The sequence below is a fragment of the Equus przewalskii genome, chromosome 3 (genome assembly GCF_037783145.1).
Source record: "Equus przewalskii isolate Varuska chromosome 3, EquPr2, whole genome shotgun sequence".
Lineage (NCBI taxonomy): Eukaryota > Metazoa > Chordata > Mammalia > Perissodactyla > Equidae > Equus > Equus przewalskii.
In genome coordinates this window covers 51434824-51459349 of record NC_091833.1, presented here as the reverse complement: position 1 = coordinate 51459349, position 24526 = coordinate 51434824, and the positions used below count along the sequence as shown (strand labels likewise).

At 37.0% G+C, this 24526-nt stretch overlaps 1 protein-coding gene across 11 annotated transcripts in view; it reads left to right on the top strand.

The window, feature by feature from the left end:
• Nucleotides 1-24526, top strand: part of ARHGAP24 (Rho GTPase activating protein 24) — a 720487-nt gene that overhangs the window by 687516 nt on the left and 8445 nt on the right. For all 11 annotated transcript variants that reach the window (XM_070614418.1, XM_070614421.1, XM_070614419.1 and 8 more), the window contains 3 exons: nt 5117-5249; nt 7612-7685; nt 10055-10176. In XM_070614418.1, the coding sequence (XP_070470519.1) occupies nt 5117-5249; nt 7612-7685; nt 10055-10176 (329 nt within the window). The remainder of the gene's footprint in view (nt 1-5116; nt 5250-7611; nt 7686-10054; nt 10177-24526) is intronic.

The window sequence follows — 24526 nt, the reverse complement described above, 5'->3', positions numbered from 1 at the left end:
TTTGGGGGGTGGGGAAACAAATCCTCCTATAGCAGGAGTCATCATGCAGTTCTCTGCATCATTCCTTTTAATCTAGGAGACTGGTTTGGGACAAGCACTAATTCAGTGTAGTCCTGGACTTCGCCTGGAGGTAAAAGTGTCTTTTGGGGTTGTGTGTAACTCAGCAGTGACGCTTATGTAACCATACAGTAAGTCGTGACTGTTTAACCAGATTCAAGTTTCACTGCCAAAAAGTGTGCCAGTTTTGACAGATACATACGAAAATAAGTTTGAACAGAACCACACTTTTCTTGCAGGCATTTAGTTTAGCTTGGAACTGTTTACTACCTTTGGATTTGCTTGTCTATGTCCTGGTGAACTCTAGACAGAGCAGTGTGTGGCTTAAGACAATTTCGTGTCTTCATCTTGATGGTGCTGCTGAATGTTTCAGGCCTGTATATATTCTCCATGGAGTACAATGGATTTGACATTATTTTTTCTTAATTCCAAGGGAATTTTAGGTCATCTCATTGTGTGTGTTGCAAATAAGTTTGCAATATCTTTAATAACTTCCTGTGTAGGTGCACTGGAAATTCATTCCATTCAGATAAATCAATGAATTATATTGTGTTCTGTGCATAGTATCCAGAGAGAAAAACTCCCATTTCTAATTTCAAGGCTTAAAAGTTTTAAGGTTTTGCCTGTGCGGTATTATACTTGTAATTACTGTGGCATTTAGACTTATCTCTGTGTGTGAGTCTGTTTATCAGGGAAGGTTGGGTGGGATTAGAGGATGACCAAGGAAGGGTGGCTGTCAGACTCCGTTATCGCTTTCAGATTAGTAAGAGTCCTATATTGTACATGGATTGTAAATAGGGCAGGTAATTTCCAGGAGTATAAAAACATTCTTAAGGCACCAGGCAAGAACTTAGCAGCTAGAATATCTAGAAAGTGTGAAGAAGTCAAACCAACGAGGCACATAGGTATGGAAACGTGTTGATGGTGATCAGTTAGAGATATAAGCCGGAGGGACACAGTAAAGACCTCTGTAGTTCATTTCTTCTCCCCAGCGTGTGGTGTGAGCAGTGCGCCCCTTTAAGCATTCAGGAGCTATTTGGTGAGTGAACCATTGGTAGGGTGATCCCAGAATGACCAAAGCAAGACCTGTGAGAATATAAAGTTAGGTCAGTCATAGGAAGTCTCATGGAATCCTCCCTGTGAGTTTGATAAAAAGCACTACACGACCCAGAAGTAAAGTCCCAGTACAAAATAAGGTGCAAACGAAAGGCATATGTTGATCAGTTAAATGACATGCGACACAGCATCTTCTGGCCTGAAAGCTCTCTTACACGGGATCCCCGGGCCTGTCTCTGCCTCCTTGCTATCACTGGAGAGAATGAGCATGATTATTTGTCTTGATTTCTGAAAACACATTCTACAGCCAGGTGAGTGAAAGAGACTTGAGGTCTGTAGAATGATTTCAACTTTAGCAAATAGTTTTGAATTTCTGCCAAAGAGTGTGACTTTAAAACCTCTCATAGCTCAGTGATTATCCAAAAAGAATTTTGTATATGTGCAGTTTCCTGTTCGAGTACCCCAGAGTTAATAATGTTAATTTGATGGGCTGCTGTGAGGACCTCATGCAGAGAGAGATGTGTGTAGGTGTGCTGCTGCTGCTGCTGCTGTTATTATTATTATCAGCTAGGTTAGGGGTTGGAATTCTCCATGTACATCAGCTTTTGCCAGTGCAGTCACTTCGCTTTGCTGAAGGTGAGGTATGTTTCTCTGAGGCAAAGGTGGCACACTTCTCTAGGTACATTGGGCAATTAACACACAGTACTGGTATTTACTTAATTAGCTGTACCTATTAAGCAAATATTAATTAGACAAAGCCATGGGTTTTCAGTAAGAGATATCAGACTGGAGAGTTAGATGCAGAAGGTTGCTATTTTGCAGAGTGGCTATAGAGAGATTTTTCAGAGAAACTCCAGACTTCCTATTTTAGTGGGCTGCATGCTAGCGCTTAGGCAGATGGATTGTGAGCCTCTGGCGGTGAATAAGAGCTGGCAAACATGTTGGAGTCTGTCCAGAAGTGATTGTTTTCTTCCATTCAGTGGGAAAGGACAAAGCCAAAACTGAGAATGCTGGGAAAATGTAGAAGTCTCTATTTCTACAAAATAGCCTAAGTTTAATAAAGCCAAAAAAGAGTCATACATTTTTGAGTTTTCGCCTTTAAGCAAAAATTTAATAACCTTTGTTAATTAAAAAAAGAAAATATATTTGGTCATTTTTTCTTTATCGCTTCTGTATAGCTAACAGTGCGTGGATATATACTATAACGCTAGAAAGCTAACGTAACATCTCACTTTAGGGAAGGAATAAAATAATCACCCCAGCCACATCTATTACTTTGATTCATAGCTCAAATATTTCTATTTTTGGAACATTACTGCAGCTTTGGTGCTAAGAAAATCGCTGGAGGATGAATGACTCAGGGTCTTTGATCCTTCGCAATTTTCGCAACATCTCGATTAGTCTGACTTTGCAATCGCGCCATCTAGTGTTCGTACGTCCTCAGTACCAGAGCTCAACTTCCTTGGAAGCAAAATACCCCATAAAGAAAGTAACAAGCAAGTTACCTTAAAAACAGTGCACTTGGGAGACAATGGCATGAATAGTCCATCATTGAAATACTAAAACAGATTTCTTGTTAAATATATATTTCTTATTTATCCTTATCATCTTATTTATTTCATAAATATTTTTATATACTCTCCATGGCCATACAAATTATACATATACTCCATATATTGAAATTATACTTATTTTATATTTTATTTTTATATTCTTCTCTGTACCTACCTATAGCTTTAACAAAATTGTCATTGACTTTGAAAGCAACACGAGCCAACCCAGTCATGGAGTGGGTTGGGTTAGAGTGGGCTGGATTTGAGTAGAATGAAAAGATGGAAATAGCTTGTTGTAGTATCTGATTGAACCGCATATCCTGCCCCAGGCTGTGGTTTTGTTATTACTGATGACTGTGCCTCCAGGGGTCAGGTGCTTTACTGCATAGCACAGAAACAAAGGAGGGCTTTGACGTACATGAAATGAAGTGTTTTTCCAGAAAGGAAAACAAACTTGTGTCTTCCTTGTCTTACCACTCAGACTATTTTAGACCTATCTTTTAAAAAAATTATTTTTGGAAAATATTTTTAGGAATTAATGAGCTTGGTCACAGTTTTCAAGATGTCCCAGAGACATGATTTTTATTTTCTTTGCTAGCCTTTAAGATGACTTCTAGTTTATCTATCAGTTTAGAGTTTTAAGAGAAAAAATTTATTTAATTATTACAAGAATAAAATTAATTAGGTAAGACCAGCCCTTTCAGATCACCTCTGTCATTTTAACATCTGCAAAATGGTTGACAATATGCCTGCTCTGACTGACTCTGACTGTAAAATGGAAAACCTCAGCCCCTGCCCTGTCTAATTCTGTGGCGGCTGAAGTCCCATGGTCCATGAGGATACCGCCTACCGCTCAGACCTCATCCAGTCCCTCTCAGAGGTCTGGTCTCCCTTAGCCTTTTGTCAGCTCCTCAAGGACAGGATGCTCCCTCCCACTTTGGGCTGTGTTTACCTGCTTTGCATTAATCAGGGACGCCGCCTTCTGCTCTTCTGCCCTCACTTAGTTAATTCTTACATACCCTTCAGATCTTGGCCCAAGCATCATTTCCTCAGGGAAGCCCTCCAACCCATAAATTAGTCCTCTCTTGTTATTAGCTAGCATCCAATACTTTTCCTTGTTACTGCTCACCACACTTTGTGATTATATACTTGTATTAGTATCTGCTGCCCCCACAAGATTATAAATGATGAGCAGGCTAGAATAATCCTTTTTTTTAACCCCTCGGTGCCCACCCACTGTGTTTTCTATAATGCTTGATACAGAGTACATGTGTGGGAAATAGCTGATGAAATCAATCTATGGGTCCAAAATGGAGAACTGAGATGTCCATTGTCTCAACCCATGTAGTTTTGTGAAGTCAACTCTGCTTCCTTGTCACCCTTGAGAATATTCGCTGAGGCAGGAAATCCCAGTGCCTATATTCCAGCTTGTCAAGGTACACCCCTCTGGGGACTTGTCACTTCCTGCAGCACACTCTGGGAGGGGTGTATGTTCTTACTACTTGCAGAATCCCTGGCCTTGTTCACTGCCACTCACCCTGCTTGGTGGGAATCCATCAACCTTTTTACTCCCTGCTCACCAGTCTCTCCTTCCCACGCTCCTGTTCCCTTCCTCCCAAATAAAAAACCAAAACAAGACCAAAAGTAGATAAATAAAAGACACGCCACCTCTTCCTGTGTTTACTGTCAGTCCTCTTGACGGATTATCAGGGAATGGGGAAATACAGGGAACAAAATATAAATTAATATTGCATTAAATTATCCTGCCACTCTTGTATTCAGCAGAGAATAAAAATAAATTTTGCACATTACACAAGGGCCATGTTAAGCTTTCATTGTTTATTTTTGTTGCACTTTCTCTTTCTAGAAAACTCTAAGGATTCCCAACTCTCTTAAAATGTTAGACATGCAATCATGCCGAGAATCAGTCACATTCAAAATGAGCTCTGCTTAAAAAGTTATAGCCTGTCATACTAAGCTTTAGGAATCTATAACCAGTCACCAATGTCTTCTCAAGAATGAGCGTGAAATTTTGAGAACTGAAGTTAGGGTTCAGAAATAATTAATTTTGGCATTGAATTCATACATACACACATATGTAAATTTGGTATTTTTGTAAACTGTATTGTATTTTATTTGAAGTTTGGTATATTCTCATTGTTTTCAAAAGTTACTACTTTCACTTAACGTCAAATACACACAAAAGAAAAATGCTTGAGCTTTCCAATATTTTCATACCATACTGAGGACTCCAAGTGTCCTTCTGTGTTCCTCTCTGTGGTAGCATCTTATTGGCATTACATAAGTGGGTGCTTCTTGAAAGCTGGATTGACTGATTCAATTGCCAACTGGCATAAAATTCTGACTCTTCGATGCATATTTGATGAAAAAACAAATAAAATGGCATAAGGTTTACTCCAAAGATTGTCTTCTCACTTCTGTCTCCACAGCAACACAGATGTACACACAGTGGCATCACTTCTTAAGCTGTATCTCCGAGAACTTCCAGAACCAGTTATTCCTTATGCAAAGTATGAAGATTTTTTGTCATGTGCCAAACTGCTCAGCAAAGAGGAGGAAGCAGTAAGTCGATGCATTTATTTCTAAAAAAGTTTTTTTTTGAGAGTTTTTTCAGTGCTCTTAGTCTTTAATTTGTAAACTTCCCTTTGTCTTATCGTTGGATTTTCTATTGTTTTCCGCTATTCTGTGTATTGACATCACACAGATTTAGACTTTACATGCACAACTCGGGTCTCATTTTTAATTCCCTCTCTCATCACAAAGAAAAGTGTGGCTGAAGGAATAAAATAAGCACCCCTTGTCATTTTGCTCCCCTGAAAGGTTGACGGTGGCGATACATGAGGCCAAGCGTTCTATGAAAAAACTGGATGCCTTTTTTCATATTCCTTTTTGTGTGCCCCTTAAATCACTTCAAACAATGACTCTTAGGTAGTCCTACCTACTGCTTGTTTTTGTAAAAACAGCTTTATTGGGATGCAATTCACATGCTATAAAATCACCCATTTGAAGTGTACCATTCAGTGCTTTTTAGTATATTCTCAGAGTTGTGCAGTCATCACCAAAATCTAATTTTAGAATATTTACCACATTTTCATCCCCTCATAACAAACTGCGTATCTATTGCCCATGCCTCTCTTTCCCCAGCTCTTGGCAACTGCTAATCTACTTTCTGTCTCCATAGATTTGCCTGTTCTGGATAGTTCATATAAACGGAATCATTCAATATGTTTTCTTTTGTGACTGGCTTCTTTCACTGTTTTCAAAGTTCATCCACATTGTACCCCATATCAGTATTTTATTCCTTTTATTTCCAAATAATATTCTGTTATTTATCCATTTGTTAGTTGCAGGACATGTGTGTTGTTTCCACTGCTTGACTATTATTAATAATGCTATTTATATCCACTTACAAAGTTTCGTGTGAACATATGTTTTCATTTCTCTTGGGTTTATATTGAGGAGGAGGAATTGCTGGGCCATATGTAACTGTGTTTTCTAAAGAGGCTCCACCATTTAAAATTCCAATGTGTGCAGGTTCTAATTTCTCCATATTTTTGGCCAACATTTGTTATTTCTCTTTTTTATCGTAGCCATCCTAATGTGTGTAAAGTGGTGTATCATTGAGGTTTGAGTTTCATTTCCCTGATGGCTAACGATATTAAACATCTTTTCATGTACTTATTGGCTATTGGTGTATTTTCTTTGGAGAAACATCTATTCAGACCATTTTCCCATTTTTAATTGGACTGTTTGTCTTCTTCTTATTGATTTGTAAGAGTTCTTTGTGTAGTTTGGATACAAGGCCCTTATCGGATATATGATTTGCAAATATTTTCTGCCATTCTGTGGATTGCCTCTTTATTTTCTTGATGATGTCCTTTGAGGCAAAAAGGTTTTTAATTTTCATAAAGTCCAATTTGTCTATTTTTCATTTGCCACTTGTGCTTTTAGTGTCACACCTAAGAAGGTTTTATTTAACCCAGGGTCACAAAGATTTACTCATATTTTCTTCTAAGATTTTTATAACTTTAGCTCTTATGTTTAGGTCTCTGATCCATTTTGAGTTAATTTTTATTTATGGTGTGAGGAAAAGGTCCAACATTATTGTCTGGCATGTGGACATCCAGTTGTCTCAGTGCCATTTGTTGAAGAGACTCTTCTTTTCTCTTTTGGATCTTCTTGGCACTCTTGTCAAAATTGCTGCCTGTTTTTGTAAATGCAGTTTTATTCTGTTTGTTGTATAATATTGTCTGTGGCTGTTTTTGCAGTATAACAGAAGAGTTGAGTAGTTGAGACAGAAACTATATGTCCCAGAAAGCTTAAAATATTTACTATTTACAGGAAGAAGAACAGATCAGATTATATTATCCATTAGCTTTTCTGGGACCGTTTATATTTTAGAGGAAGTCCTACAATGAGAAGAAACAAAGTAGTTAATCCTTTTGTAAAATTTCCAGGAAGGTCAGGCTGCACCCCTCCATCCCACCTTCAATGATGTATCCTGAACGTGACCAGTCCTGAGAGACTTGTTTGTCAGTAGACGTATGTTTATCTATGTTTCAGGCATGCTAAAAATGAGAAGGACTCTCAGTACATCAAGGCTATTTTTTCCCCCCAAATAACCTAATTATAAGTGAGGCCATCTTCCTTTTTCAGTCAATTGTGAACAAGTGTTAAAAATGTTAAAAGGGCTTCACTTAAATCTGTTTCTCCGCATAGTACTTGTGGAGATATTTGAAATGCTTTCACGTCCTTGAAAATATTTGTAAAATGCTTGCTGTGATGGTGGCAAGTTTTCAGGACAGGATCCTTCACTGACAATATGTGACACCAATTAAAAAACAATTATATGCTGATTTCCCATTTGCTTTAATTCCAAGACCAACCTTAGAAAGATAACAGTTATTCTCTTCTTTATACTCAGGGAGTTAAGGAATTAGCGAAGCAGGTGAAGAGTTTGCCAGCGGTCAATTACAACCTCCTCAAGTATATTTGCAGGTAAGAATTGTCTTAAAGACGCAACTAAACAAAACAAGACTATTTAGCCTGTGAGTAACTTATGTTTGACGAGGAACGAAATCACTTCACTGCTCTGAACTCCAGTGTTGGCCTCTGTAAAACAGAGGTTTGACAAGGTGATCTCAAAGGCTTCTTTGAGCACTAAATTTGCATGATTTTGTAATTTGTTATTTCTGAAGTCTCTCTTGCTTTTACATGTTAAAGATATGTTGCTTTGAATTTCCATCAAAATTGTTTGTACATGTTCCGTGTACCGTTGTTTGAGAGAAGAAGCGTGTATATTGGCATGGGGAAGTTCTGCATGGGAGTCCAGACTGCCGCTGACTACTCGTGTATCTTTATGCAATTGTCTGTTCTCTCTCAGTCTCAGAGTCCTAATAAGTGAAATGGTAGGAAAAACACACATTTCACACAGTTGTTTTAAAATTAAATTATATTTTTTAATGATTAATATATATGTAAGCGTTCAATAAATGTTATCTTCTTTCCATTCCTGTCCCACTTCACACTCATTGAAAAGACATTTGTAATTCAATTCTGTCAGAACGATAATTGTGCCTGGTAAAGCTCTCTCTCAGTGACCACGTTTAACTACAGTCCTGGGACAGGGTGTGCCACGTATGTGCCCCTATTTGAGAAACCAAATATGTAAAATTGAAATATATTACATTTAAATAAAGAGATTAGTGATGGATACTACTGCAAGGTATTTTAAATGATAGCTTCCCAGTCCATTTTAAAAGAAAATTCAAATTTTCAGTTCAGTCCAATGCATCATTTGTGTATGGTTTTTGCGTCATGATTGGATGTGTTCAGCAGACTAGGCACTGTGGAGTTTCAGACTATTGTGAGACCCTGTGGAGTTCACTGTCAACTGCTACTGAGCAGGAATTCCAAAATCTCCTACCATAACTTTTTCTGGTGATGGTTATGTTTAGGAAGCAAACAAGACCTTAGATTTCAGAATGTGAAAAAGCAAGAAGTCTTTTCATGGAAAGCATACGCTTATTAACGTGTAAGGCAAGATTGTGAACTAATGCAAGCTATTGTAGTGGACGATAAAAAGGTTACATTATCTTTAAGTAAGGGAAAAGGGCTTCTTTGAGAACCATATTGCAAATCTTTATCTCCATAATAGAAAAACTTAACTTCTCTTGAAACATTTAAGCAGACTTTTAATTTCAACTACTTCAGATAAGAAATGGTAGTTTGACTTTTTGACCTTCAGTTTTGCTACAGTTTAGTCTGTATAACAGTAGTGAATATGTGGACATAGACACCTTTTCTTAGCATCCTGGTGTAGTGGTTAGAGCCCAGACTCTAGAGTCAGTCACCTGGGTTCGCATCTCAGCTCTGCCACTTACTACTCTGCATCCTTGCAGAAGATACTTAACCTCTCGGATGCCTCATGTGTCTCATCTGTGAAATAGAGATAACAATAGTATTTACCTCACAGAGATGCTTTGAAAAATTAATGTTAGTACAATGACTGACACATAATAAAATAGATTCTAAGTAACACATAAAATAAGTTCTTTTTTATTCTTTATCGCTTCTTCTTTGTCTCATCAGTACCGTTAGTAAGCCATGAAATGATAGAAGCTCTTGTAGAAATGAAGAGGGAGTAAGGAGTGCAAACAGCCTGAAATTACAGAAACAGTCCCCCTACTAAAATCGTTTGGGGGAAAGCCAATTTTATGCCTCTTATTCTTCAGTATCTAATAAATTGAAACAATTTGTGCTTACAGTTTTTCATATCAGTAGAACTGAGATTTTAACCTAAGCCATATTTGATCTCATTTTTAAATAGACTATAAACTTAAAGTTCACAAATTACTCCACACAAAAAGGATTGATTCCTCCTCTCTGAAATAAGGGATTGTACCAGATCATCCTATTTATAGTTCTCAAGTTGAATATGTGTCTAAATTTAATATTTTATTTAGGGGTTGGAAGGAAATCCATATTCTTCAATCTCAAGTCCATATAAGGTTTATCTAAATACACTTACTCCTGTGGCTGACAGAGGAAACCAAGCCAAGCCAGGCCAGAGGTGATATTTGATAGGACCTCTCATCATTAATGAATAATTTATATTTCATAGAATAATATATGTAATAATAATGTAATTAATATAAATAACCATTTAACAATTTATAATTAATAAAATTAATGATTTGCAATATATTTTCTCCATGTTTGACTGAGCAATGTTTGAATTTCTAAATAATTTTGTCTTCATAATCATCTTTGAACATACTCCAGTTCATAAATTTCCCAGTAACCTATTTTCTTCCACTGACAAATTTGATCCCATTGTGTTTTGTTTGGGTTCTTACATCCAACAGGTTCTTGGATGAAGTACAATCCTATTCGGGAGTTAACAAAATGAGTGTGCAGAACCTGGCCACTGTCTTTGGCCCTAATATTCTGCGCCCCAAAGTGGAAGATCCTTTGACCATCATGGAGGGTAAGTAAATGATTATGTTACATCCTCATCAAGACAACAGTGACCTGTCTCTTGGCTAGCCTGACCTGTTCTTGGAGCAAACTAGGGAAGTAAGTGAATCCATGGGGACTCCACTTATTGAGTCAAGCACTTCAAATGCAAAATAGATTTCTTTGGATGTCAGGCAATTTTTTGAGTTTATTAAGCATAATAATCTACTGAATGATTTCTCAGAATCCTTACAAAAATAAATCTAACTTCCACAAATCGTCCGTGAAGTATCATGCAAGAAGTGGAAAACTCTAATTCATTTTTTGAGGCTAATGCAATTTTCAGAAAATTCAAAAGCTACTACTTTAATATATTTTTATTAATTTGGCTTTATTTGATTGATTTCAAGAGGTAGACAAATCTGATCCTCTATAAGATAATACTGCATATTTACCTGTGGGTTGAAAGACGAGGGAATTCTTGTTTTCTAAATTACAAAATACTTCAAATTCTTTTCCGTGATGAATTGCTACTTCTGTTTATTTCCAGCAGGCTCGTTGCCTGAGCACTTTTCTTACCTGTGGTTGTTAGCACCATTGTTTTTTGCAAATTGGCCTAATTGAACATTTAAGAATTTAATAGGAAAGAGGGAAGGAGAAAAAATAATTATTTTTGGTTTCACTCTGAGTTTATTTAGTTTAGAACAAAATATCCCCTGACACTGTTCCTTCCTTGAAAATTCTGTGATTTTCATTCCTCTATATCTTATGATAAGAGCGAGAGAAAAGAGAGAGAGAAAGAAAGAAAGAAAAAGCTTTTAAGTATTTGCCTAAATCAACTCAGCTTAACTTCCTTTGTCAAATATATAATTGAACATCAGATTTTTGGCAGTAAGATAGTTGGGCCAGAGAACTTTAATTTCTGTCTGAAGAGTTTAGCAGACATTAGGAAATATAAAATTTGAAGGTACAAGAAGCTTAAAGATATTTAGTCTATTTTCTAAAAACTTTTTACTATAAAATAAAATACATACAGAAAACCACCAACACTAACCACACATGTACATGCACACACACACATCTTAATGAATATCTGTTAGACAAACACTCTAGAAATTACCATCCAGGTCAAGAAATACACCTTTTCTAGGCATGCCGAAGACCCCGTTGTCTAAAGCTACTTCTCCTCGCTTACGGCACCCTTCATCTAACTACCCAGACATTTATATCAATCACTTCCTTGCATTTCTTTCTAATTTTATCAACCAAGTGGACTTCTCTACACATTTTATTTAATCTTTACTACTTTTTTATTTGATATCTTTTTAAGTCTCTTTTAATATACAGGATCCTCTGCAGTTTATCTATTGAAAATTTAGGTTATTTGACCCGTAGAGTTTCCCGTAGTCTGGATTTTGTTGATTGCATATTCATGGTGCAGTTTCGTATTCCTCCACCCTCTGTTTTCTGCAAATTAGGACCTGGATAAAATGCATGTTTGATATCCTTGGGAAGGCTATAGATTGTGTTGTATAACTTCCAATTATCTTTTTTTGTGATCTTAGTGCAATTCTTAAAACAATTAGTTCACTGGAAGTTGAAATGGTGATATTCTAAGTCTACAATTTTTTTCCATTTTATTTTATTATAGTAAAATACACATAACATACAGTTTACCATCTTAACCATTTGTAGGTGTGCAGTGGTATTAAGTATATTCATATTCTAGTGCTATCACCACCACCATCCATCTCCAGAACTCTTTCCATCTTGCAAAACTAAAACTCTGTACTCATTAAATAACAGCTCCCCCTGCCCCCACCTCCTGGCAACCTCATTCTTTCTGTCTCTATGAATTTGACTACTTTAGGTACCTCATATAAGAGGAATCATATGGTATTTATCTTTTTGTGACTGGATAATTTCACTTAGCACAAAGTCTTCAAGCTTCATCCATGTCGTAGCATTATAATTTTGAACCTAAGAATTGGAACACTTTTTATTTTTTTTAAAAATCTCCTTTCCTCATCTACTACTCAGTAACCCAGTGGTAACTTTTATAAATAAAAGGCAAGATAAATGCTACTTGAGTCTTTCCCTTTATTTGCCAATTTTTAAAATAATAAAATAGATTCGTAACATGCTCTAAAAGTGAGTAGTTGTTGGTGGTGTTGCTGTTCTTCTTCTCTCTGTCCTTCCTGTTATAAATATTACTAACGTTATTTTTTAAATAGCATTATAAATGCATGTATTTAAGTCTATTTGATGAGTCAATGCATTGTAATTATTGTTTCCCAGTGCTGGCCAATGGAAGCCTCTTCAAGCTGCCTTCCGAGTCCTTTTGACATGACCTTAATAATTTGGAGCAACTTTCTTTTTAGTATGACAAAGTTTTCTGGGCTCATATTATATATTTCCTTTCCCAAACTTGGAATAAGTCAATTTCCATTTCCAAAAAGTTCTTTTAGTGGGAAATGATATTTCAAGACCAAAATCTAGCTACCAGTGATGCTCATTGCTACTGGCTTGGTCATTGTTTCTAAGCCTTTTAGTGGGCAGAGCTAGTAGATATAAATGCATACATACAGACATACTTATTTCATGCACAATACACACACATACACACTTACATTTTCAAGAAAAGTACCTCACAAGTTCACACTATACTTCCAATTCAGAATCATGACTGTATGGATTTTGTTTATTCTTTTCTCTATTATAATTGTATCTTTTTTCTTCTAAATGGGAATCTGGGTTCTCAAAGACATTGAAGATGACAGAATTAGAATCTCATAATTAATCATTTGCTCAATCTTTTGTCAAACTCATAATAGACTCGAAATAACAATATCAGTACTACCAACACCAGTATGATTACTGCAAACATTTAAAAGCTTTTTACATATGCTCTTCTAATTCTCCTTTCATGTTTTAATATTTGTACTATTTCTACATTGGCAGAGTGTGCACCCTTTATATACTATACTCTCTCCCTTTTAGTTCTCATTTAGTCTTACCTCTCTAAGTAACTAGGCATTTAATGCTCACTGCTAGTTCTTATATTGTTGCCCCTCTAGTCTAGTGGTTCTCAAAATGTGGTCCATGGATACCTGGAGGCCCCTAAGATGCATTTAGGAGGTCCACGAGTTCGAACATATTTGCATAATAATACTAAGCTGTTTTTTGCCCTTTCATTGAGTTGACGCTTGCACTGATGGTACAAAAGCAATGATGAGTAAAACAACTGTCATCTTAGTATGAATCAAGGCAGTGGTGCCAAACTCCACTAGCATCATTATATGCTTCACTGCCATGCATTGGCAATAGGGAAAAAAAATGCCAATTTTACTTAAGAGAGTCCTTGTTGAACAGTAAAAAATATTCACTGTATTAACTCTCCTCCCTTGAGAACTCATCTTTTTTAGGATGAGAGCCTTCTTGAGAATTTCTTGTAGGGGGGGTCTTGTGGTGATGAGCTCCCTTAGCTTTTCTTTACCTGGGAAAGTTTTTATTTCTCCATCATATCTGAAGGATATTTTCACTGGACAGAGTATTTTTGGCTGAAAGTTTTTGTCTTTCAGAATTTTGAATATATCATTCCACTCTCTCCTAGCCTGTAAGGTTTCTGCTGAGAAATCCACTGAAAGCCTGTTAGGAGCTCCTTTGTAAGTTATTTTCTTCTGCCTTGCTGCCCTTAGTATTTTTTCTTTGTCATTAACTTTTGCCAGCTTTACTACTATATGCCTTGCAGTAGGTCTTTTTAAAGTGATGTAATTAGGAGATCTGCTGGCTTCGTTCACTTGTATTTCCAGCTCTTTCCCCAGGTTTGGGAAGTTCTCAGCTATTATTTCTTTGAACAAGCTTTCTCCTCCATTCTTCTTTTCTTCTCCTTCTGGAACACCTCTAATCCGTATGTTGCATTACCTAATTGAGTTAAATATTTCTCTGAGAGTTTCATTTCTTTTTGGTCTTAGTTCTCTCTTCTCTAGCTGAAGCGTTTCTATATTACTGTCCTCTAAATTGCTAATTTGGTCCTCCATATTGTCAGCTCTGTTGTTTAGGGAATCCAGATTTTTTCTTTATCTCATCCATTGTGTTTTTCATCTCCAACAATTCTGATTGGTTCTTCTTTATGGTTTCAATCTCTTTTGCAAAGAAGCTCCTGAATTCGTTGATTTGTCTTTCTGTGTTTTCTTGTAACTCGAGTTTTTTTATGATAGCTATTTTGAATTCTCTGTCATTTAGGTTATGAATTTCTATATCTTCAGGGTTAGTTTCTGGGTACTTGTCACTTTCCTTCTGGTCTGGAGATTTAATGTACTTTTTCATACTGCTTGACAGCATGGAGTTTTGCCTCTACATAGTTATTATCTGGTTGCAGCTTCCACCTGCCACCACTGGGTGGGGATCAGATGCTGTGTATTCTGAGCCCAGCATGATCTAGGGCTCCCAGCTCCAGCCGCCAACTTCTTTTCTCTCTGTACGACACTCTGACTGATGGCTGATCTGGAGTGCCAGGCAGGAGCAGGAATGCTTTCTTTCACCTGCACTTCTCTTAGCCTCTGCTTTTCTCTCTGTGCAGAGCTCTGGGTGATCACAAGGCTGGAGTGCTGGGCAGAGGAAGGGGCACCTTTTTACACCTGTGCATTTTTCCTGTCTGCCGCCTCTTTCTCTGTGCTGCACTCTAGGCAATCACATAGACCTGCACACTTTTCCCAGCCACTGCCTCTCTCTCCACATGGCTCTCTGAGTGATCAGAGGGCTGGAGTACCAAGCAGGATGGAGAGGGACACTCTTTTTCTTCTGCATGATCCCAGTGTTCTCCCTGGGCCCTCACCAACTGCTCTTCTGGGGTCCTAGTTTGATGGAGACATCCCCACAACAGCTCAGTCTCCTCTATGTGTGGGGCTTTCCCTCAGGCTGTGAGGGAACTTGGAGGGCAATGGTGTTCCCACAGAGGGCCGCCCCCTCCCCCTTTCCTCTCAGAGCCGTGTGCTGTCCAAAGTTGCTGGCTGCCATTGGGAAGAGAAAAGTACCGCTTACCAGCTTCCACTTACTCCAGAGGATTGGGCCCCACCACCTTCAGACATATGGCTGCATGGGTCTCTCAGACATCTTTTGTGTTGTGTGACTGTCCCCTGTTGGTGTATGAATGTGCTTTTGGTTGTACTTTAGAGGGGAGATTTCAAGGGGAGAGCTCACTCCATTATGATGCAGACATCACTCAAGAACTCATCTTTTTAATATTCTGGTGTGGAGAGATAAGATCTATGTATAAAACACTTCTTCCATATATTGTTTTTAAAGTAATACAGCGATTTGCTCAAGAAAAAGCATTTGTGTGATTATTTGAGTTGAGAGCTGTACTAAATGCTTTTTCATAGAACTCCATTTTTACTTAAAAGAACGACTGACAAACTATGGTTTTTCAGACTTGAGCATTTAGCAGACATGTTCTCAAAAAAGAGCTAAGTTAACCTTTCACTTTAAGAAAAACAACTGGCAGAATTTGTTTTCATTGATAAAATTTGAATTTTCAAGTGAAAAATTTGTATCTAACACCTTGAGCTTGACAGCTTCCTAATATTTAACCATATTAACTAATATTTTATGGTGAGATTGTGTTGATATTAACAAATGTGTCTTTTATCCTGTAGAATTAAATGTGTCTACATTTGGAAGATCTGCATAACTCAGTGAATTTTCCAAATGACATGTTGTCATAAGCCATACATTTGTAAAAAGGATCCAGTAAACATTCAGGTTAACTTTTCTGACTTCAGAGCCCAATCTTCTGTTTTTTCACATAGTACTGAAAAATATGACAGCTTGCTTTCTAAGTTGTGCTGGCTTTGTTCCCATCCTTGGTTTTAATTGGACCCTCCCTTTCTTTCATCTCTGATGTCCTAGTTCTGCTCAATTTTGATTCTCCTCCCAACAGTTTCCCCTCCATGTGGAGCCCTGTCTGGAAGGAAGCCCTGGCTGGTCAGTATTGAGAGTTCAGATGGGCCAGATGACTATAGTTCCTTCGGATTTCACTATAGATCACCTCTGTCGGATTAGGCACACTCCCTCCCAGTTTCACCTGCTGTTCTTAAATTAGCCCTTTGCATTTTCCAGTGAATACTTTGGGTATTTTCTATTCTCAGGCCCATCAGAGCCCACTTTGCTTCCCCTTGCTTCCTCCCTCACAGACATTAACATCATGCAGGTCTTGTGGCAATGGGGATTTGTTTCCAACAACGTGAGTTTTGAGGCTTTGGAGAATACCTTGTCACCTAGTTTTGTTGTAAATGTTGTCCTGAGTTAGGAGTTTTGCTAGCTAGTTGCTCTGTTTTTATATGGAGATTTTAGGAGATTCAATACTGTGCTGCCACCATCTTCCTAGAAGTCAGTGTTTTTTGGGTTTTGTCTATTTGTTTGTTTTAATTCTTGTTGTTGCTGTTTTAGAAGAAATCCTTCAAAATTACATAGTTTCCCCCCTCACCTCCTGCCAATATTGTCAACAGAAGAAAGCAAAGGTGCTCTGGGAAGAAGCAGAATCCTGAAATCTGAGTTTCGTAGGGTGCTGAAGAACATCACTTCAATAGGAGTCCACTGCCTCTTTTTGTTCATAAGAAACCTGATACCCAGTGAGAAAAGTAATTTTCTCTAAACACGGTGAGAACATGTGCAAGGGATAGGTGTACAAGTAGACAAATAGGTTTTTGCAAGGAGGAGGGAAAAAATGGAGCAGCAAAAGAATCTCATCTGTTGTCTTCATTTGTTGAGGTCATGAAAGGTCTCAGTTCCGTGGGAGTTCAGTAGTTTCACTTAACCCAGAGTTGACCAGGCTCCTGGGGGAACTGCTTCATAGCAACCAAACTTTCAGGAGACCTCACAGATCATAGAAACCATATGCCACTCAGCTGCTCCTTGGCCCAGACTCAGCATGAGCCAGTATTTAAAGAAACAGCATTCTTGCAACCAAAAATAATTGAAAACAAATTAGATGTTTTATTGTGGTCTCTAGAGAAAACACCAAATCTGACTGCAATATTAATGTACAGAAAGTTATTTTAAAGTGCTGTACTATTCTCTGTCTCTTTCACTCAGTACGTATAAAATGCCCTCAGTTCTTTTTCCTTGCCTTCCTCTAGCCCCTCAAAACCTCCCAAATACATGCTAGTTATGTTCTTGTCTCCCTCAGTCTGTCCTTATTTTCTGGATGTACTCAATTTATTTTTACTTTTGCAAGTAATTTTCTCCTCTTTCCTTACTCATTATCCTGATTTATATAAAATTGGACTTGCAGATGACATAGAAAAATAAGAATTACCCTAAAACAGTGATTCCCTCCTCAGACTGCATATTAGCATCACAAATGCAGATTTTTGAAAACCACGCCTCAGACCAGTTTTATGAGAATCTCTGACAATGGGACTCAAGCATCAAAATTTTTAAAGCTACCTGGATGATTCCAGTGTGAAGTCAAGTTAGAATGTGGCAGATATGTGGAGGAGGTGGAGAAAAGTTTAAATATTTAAACTTTAGTATTGTTGTCCTTTCACAAATAAATCAAAATGATCATTTTTTTTTCTTTCTGCTTTTTCACCCCAAATCCCCCCAGTACATAGTTGTATATTTTGTATTGTGGGTCCTTCTAGTTGTGGCATGTTGGATGCCACCTCAGCGTGGCCTGATGAGTGGTGCCATATCCGTGCCCAGGATCCAAACCAGCGAAACCCTGGGCTGCCGCAGTGGAGCACGTGAACTCAACCACTCGAGCATGGGGCCGACCCCCAAAGTGATCATTTTTAATTTTAAAATGAAAAAATAAAAATACTGTTTTTGGTTAATTGACATTCATTTTCTGAGGAATTAATTTATAATTTATTAATTTTATAAGGAATTAATCTTTTGTATGCAAGATTTACATAGAAAGAAACCAAGCTCATAGATACAGAGAACAGATTGGTATTTACCAGAGGTGGGAGGTGGAGGGTGGGCAAAATGAGCGAAGGGAGTCAAAAGGTACAAGTTCCAGTTATAAAATAAGTAAGCCTTAGAGATGTAATATACAGCATGGCGACTATCGTTAATAACAGTATATTGCATATGTGAAAGTTACTAAGAGAGTACGTCTTAAAAGTTCTCATCACAAGAAAAAATTTTCTGTAACCATGTGTGGCAATGTATATTAACTAGATTTGCTGTGATGATCCTTTCACAATATATACAATGGTTTATATACTAATATTGAACAATTAGAAATTGAAAGCAAAAATATCATTTTAGAACAATATTCACGAATACAAAATATTTAGGGACAAATTTGTACAAGCAAACATGTACAAGACATATATCCTGAAAACTACCAAACATTTATGAAAAAAATTAAATAAGAACTTCATAACTGGGGAAATACAGCATGTTCACGAGGATTGGAAAACTCAGTATCAATAAGATATTAATTCTCCTAAAATTGACCTATAGTTTTAGGATAATTCCCATGAAAATATCCCAGGAAGATTTTTGTTTGCAGAAGTTGACAATCTGATTATGAACTATACATGGAAATAAAAATTATCTAGACTAGTCAAAATAATTTGAAATGGAAAAACAAAGTTGAAATATACTACCTGATTTTATGACTTAATATAAAACCACAAATAATCAAGATAGTGTGGTATCAATATAAAGACAGACATATAGACCAAAGGAATAGAACAGAGAGTACAGATATAGATCTACGCATATGTCATCATTTGGTTTTTGACAAATGAACCAACTTAATTCAATGAGAAAAGGACAGTCATTTCAACAAATGATGCTAGAAAAATTACATAGCCATTAAGAAAAAAAACCCTCAGTTCTTACCTCACATCACTCAAAAGGTTAATGTAAAATGGATAATAGACCTAAATGTAAGAGCTAAAAGTATAAAACTTATAAATAAGAACACATGGGAGAAAAATCTTTATGGTCTTGAGTTAGTCAAACTTACTAGGACACGAATAGCTCTAACGATTAAAAACATTGGATGTTGGACTTCAACAAAATTAAAACTTTTGCTCTTCAAAAGCTATCCTTAAGAGAACAAAAAGGCAAGCCATAGGAGTTGGGAATATATTTGCAAGTCAAATATTTGATTAAGGAATTTGTTTTAAGAATATATAAAGAACTCATACAACATAATAAGACAGTGAACTCAATGAAAAATGGGCAAAAGATTTGAAATAGACGTTTCATCAAAGAAGACAGACAAATAGCAAATAACACATGGAAAGATGTTCAACATCTTTAGTCATTAGGGAAATGCAAATTTAAACTACAATAAGATACTGCTACACATCCCCTACAAAGTATAAAATTAAGCCTGAAAATACCAAGTTTGGCTAGTAGAAATACAAAATGTTACAGCCATTTTGAAAAGAGTTCAGCGGGTTCTTATAAACTTAAGTGTATACTAACCATAAGACCCCATGAGCAATGTGCTAAGTATTTACCCAACAAAAAAGAAAACATGTGTACACTCAAGACTTGCAGTTAAATGCTCATATTGACTTTATTCATAATAGCCCCAATCTATTGTTCATCAACAGGTGAATACACAAATTTTGGTACATCTATAGCATGGAATACACTCAGCAGTAAAAAGATTGGACTACTGATGCATGTAGCAACATGAATAAACATCAAAAGTATTATGCTAATTGAATAATGCCTGGACACAAATGCTTAACACTGTATAGTTCAATTTATATGAAATTCTAGAAAAGGAAAAACTACAGTGACAAAAAGCAGATCAGTAGTTGCCATGGGTGGGAGATGGGAATAGGTGATTGACTACGGGGACACCCAGGAATTTTCTGTCATGATTATGTAGTGTTTCCAGGATTATCACTTACCAAAATTCACCAAATATCTTACCGATGTCTGCACACCTGCAAAATGACATGCACAAGCTTATTCATTGCAAAAAATATAAATTGAAACTGCATTTAATAGAATTATGCTATATCTATATTATATATGTGTGTTTGTATAAGTGTATTTTAAAATGCCTAGGTACCTTTAAAGGAAAGTTGAATTCTTATCCAATGCTTATGAAGAAAAGTACCTGTGATATGGTATTTAAAGTCAATCTCCTGTATAAAATTATATGAGCTGGGGAGAATTACTAGATCACGTAGCACAGTGGGATTCCTGAATCTGGTTGGACTCTTTCGAATGGACCGGTGATTATAGCCACGCTGACCTCATTATTTGGCCTTCATATATCTCATCAGCATTCTAAGGCAGAGAATGACAGAGTGGCGGGAATAAGAAGGAACAAAAGATAGTGCATATTGCCATCATTACTATCAAGCTAGTCTGTCCTAAATGGCTATAAAAATGGAAAGAAAGTCCCTTTTCAAGGGATCATTGTCATTTATTATCCTGGACACTAGAGGAAAGCAAAGCCTCCCAAGATAGAAGAAAGAAATTTCTGAATCTCTAGGGTGCTGACGCTCACTCTGTAATTGTGGCAGGTGCACTTTGGTATGGCTGTTCACACACTCATCATGGAGACCTTGGGGATATCGCTCTTCAATTAATTAAATGCCCCACACAATTCACAGCTATGATGGGAAGCAGTGATGCTTCAAACTCTAATATTCCAGTGATGGGAAAAAGCTCCATTTTCCCAAAGTACTAGGCAGAGTCATATATAATGGAGACTGCTAACCTTTGAACATGTATCTGTCATAGTGGCAAATAGTGAAATAGAACTACATACACATGTCTTCAAACAGAGTGCATAATGGTGACAGTGTTGACAGCCATTTTAACTATACTAAAATCTTTTTATCAGATTCACTGCTACCTACGTTGAAAATAGGAATGATAAATTCAGAGGTTACTAAAAGAGGACAGATAGATATATAATACAATTAATTTCATTCAGTCTTTTTTCTTCCACAACTCTGTAATAACTGATGATTCAGTAAATAGTTGTTTTTTAATTTTGTTGTTTATTTAGAACAACCCCATGTTTACTTGCTACCACTACAGTTTAAATTTGCAAGAGCTGAAACATAACAGGACAAGTGCATGATTTGGAGTAAGAAGATGAAGTATTAAATTTCACATTGGTCACCTGGGATGGATGTGGCCTTGAGCAGATAGCTTAATCTCTCTGAACCTCAGTTTTCTCATCCTAAAAATGTGAAGTCCTCTCTCACAGGGTTTTGAGAAACTTAATTTAGAAGACGTAGGTGAAACATGTCTGCTGTGTTTCTCAAACTCCAACATATGTAGGAATCCCCTGGGGATATTGCTGAAATGCAAATTCTGATTCAGAAGGTCTGCAGTGGGTTCTGAAGCTTCAGGTGATGTCAGTGCTACTCTTCCGTTATCGCTGGTGTCAGCCGGGAGCTGGTTAGAAATGTAAAATCTCATGGCCTGCTCAATATCTGCATTGTAATAGAGTCTTCAGGTCATTTTTATGAACATTAATGTTTGAGCGACCTTGATCCAGCATCAGACCTGGCACATTTCAGATTCTTGATCTAAATATATTATAAATTTTGATCATCACAGAAGTGTGCAGAATGTAGATGGATATGACACATTTTTCCTACTCAAAATTTGATTTTGAATTATATTGCCCAGATGGTGAGCTAAAGAGTGACCTCACCCCAGGTCAGGTTTCTGCTCTCTGACAGCCGATCAATTAGCAGCTGTTTCAGTATGCATCTGCATTGTCAAAAGCCCTTGTCATCATTTTCGTCACCAAATCTCATCTTTTAAGTATTTTATATAGAAACTACATTTACTAACTGAAATTTAAGTTATTCCCTGTATTTATTTATCAGAGACTATGCTTAGGAGCTTCTGTCAACATGGTACAAAACCAGTTAACACACCAAATTAATGTAGTTCAAGCCAAAGTAAAGATGATTAGTGGTTTGCATTAGTCTATACAGCTTTATTGTAGGTGCATTAATAAAATCTATACTTAAGTTAGGAAACTAGTTTAGAAGCCTCATTAATGGTGGCAGCCAGTTTTAAGGGGTGGGAATCCAGCTTGTATGTCAGTTAGGAAAATGTGAAAATATATTTTGAGATTTCAGCTAATATGCCATAAACCCTGATAAATCTATTGATTTTTAAATAAATTACTGCTTTAAATAGTAAATCAACTCTTCTATCCACTATTGTCTGAGTTATTTTTACTCTATGAAACCTATAAAGTATTGATTTCTAATTCATACTTTACAGTGCATAGTGAAAATATGAGGATCAAATGGGAACTGCGGTATTTCCCTCTGGAAGGAGAATTGTTTTCATTCTTGAAGGTCTTCTTTTCATTTACAACACCCTGAAGCTTTGGTATTTCTCATAGAGCAGGTTTGCTAGTGACAAATTCTCTCAGCTTTTATTTATCTAGGAGTGTCTTTATTTCTCCTCCATTTTGGAAGCACAGGTTTGCTGGATATAAAACTCTTGCTTGACAGTCTTTCTTTTCGCATTTAGAGTATTTCATCTCATTAGCTTCTAGCAATAACAAATGATGAGAAATCAGCTGTATATCTTATTGAGGATCCTTTGTACATGAGGCTTCTCTCTTGCTACTTTCAGTGTTCTTTGTTTTTGGTTTAAGAGTTTGACTGTGACAGGTCTAGGTGTGAATCCTTTTGCATTTACCTTGCTTGGAATTTCCTGAGCTTCTTGGATGTATAGATCCATGTTTTCCATCAAACTGAAATATTTCTAGCGACTATTTCTTTTAATATTCTTTTTGTTCATTTCTCTTTCTACTCTCTTTCTGGGGCTACCATTATGCATATACTGGTATGTTTGATGGTGTTCTACAGGTCTCTGAGCTCTGTTTATTTTTCTTCATTCCTTTTCCTTTCTGTTCCTCAGACTAGATAACCTCAGTTGACTATCTTCAGACATGCTGATTCTTTCTTCTGCCTGCTCAAATCTAATGCTGATCCCCTCTGCTGACTTTCTTTTCATTTAAGTTATTGTATCTTTCAACTCCAGAGTATCTATGGTTCTTTTCTATATTTTCTGTCTTTATATTAATAGTCTCTATTTGATGAGACATTGTTCTCACTTTCCTTTGGTTTCTTTAGACATGATTTCCTTAATTTATTAGAACACATTTAAAATAGCTGATTTAGAGTCTTTGTCTAGGGAGTACCATGTCTGGGCTTCCTTAGAGTCTGTTTTCTTCCTGTATATGGGACATACTTTCTTAATTTTTTGCATGTCTCATAATTTTTTGTTGAAAACCAGACATTTTTAACAATATAATAATGTGAGAACTCTGGATATTGGATTCTCTCCCTCCCCAGGATTTGTTGTTTGTTGGCTTTGTGACTTTTCTGGAGTAATTTTATAAACTCTATGTTCTTTGCCATATTTGGCCAGTGAAGTCTCTGCTTGGTTTGCTTAGTTGTTACCTGACGACTAGACAAAGATTTTCTTAAATGCCTAGAGCCAATAAGTCTCCTATTCTTTGCCAACGTGCTCTGTGTGCATGTTGTGGAAAACCTTTGACAGTTAGCCAGGCTGTTTACAACTCTGCCTTGGCCTTCAGTTTCTGCTTGTGCAGAGCCTCAAGTTGAGCCAGAGGTGAGAGACTAGAGCCTTCTCAGTTCTTTCCTGAGCATGTGTATTACCCTGGCTGCGCACACAACCCGAAGCATGCGTGTAATATTCTAGATTCCCAAGAATATATTGGAGCTTTTCAAACCCTTCTGTGGAAATCTTGTTTCTCAGATTTTTCCTTTAAGCTTTTTGGTTAGCCTATTGTTTGTCCCACCTGTTATCTTCTGCTTTAGGCAGCTATGATGTTAAATAAACGAGCCCCTCATTACTTTTGACCAATGCCCCTGAGAAAAATGCTGTTCACAATGGTCGAATTCCTAGTCAGATCAAGTAAAGACATGATCATGAGAGGGGTCATCGAGAGAACCACCAAACAGGTCAAACAATGACAATACTCTGGGAATGGAGCTTTGAAGGAGTTTCAGTCCTGTTTTGCTCATTCCACAGGCTGCCATACTGCTGGTTCCCACTGTACTTGTGGGCTGTTGGTTTTCAAGGCTACTGCAAAGCTAGGGAGAGGAGATGGGAACAGGGAAAGTTAAAACACCCAGAGCTTGCTATTCTGACTGAGATTCAACCGTTTTTCTTGAATAAATGTTCTCCAAATTGCAACAAGCCTTTAATTAATTTCGAGACTTCTGAAAATGTTGATTCAGAACATTTTTTTCTGTTGCTTTTATGGAGGAGAGGATTTTTAGAGGCTTTTATTATACCATTCTGTTTGAGGTCAGTTAAAATGCCCTAAAGCTTTTGTATAGTGAACAAAAGTCATACGGAAACTCATTGTTTTGCTA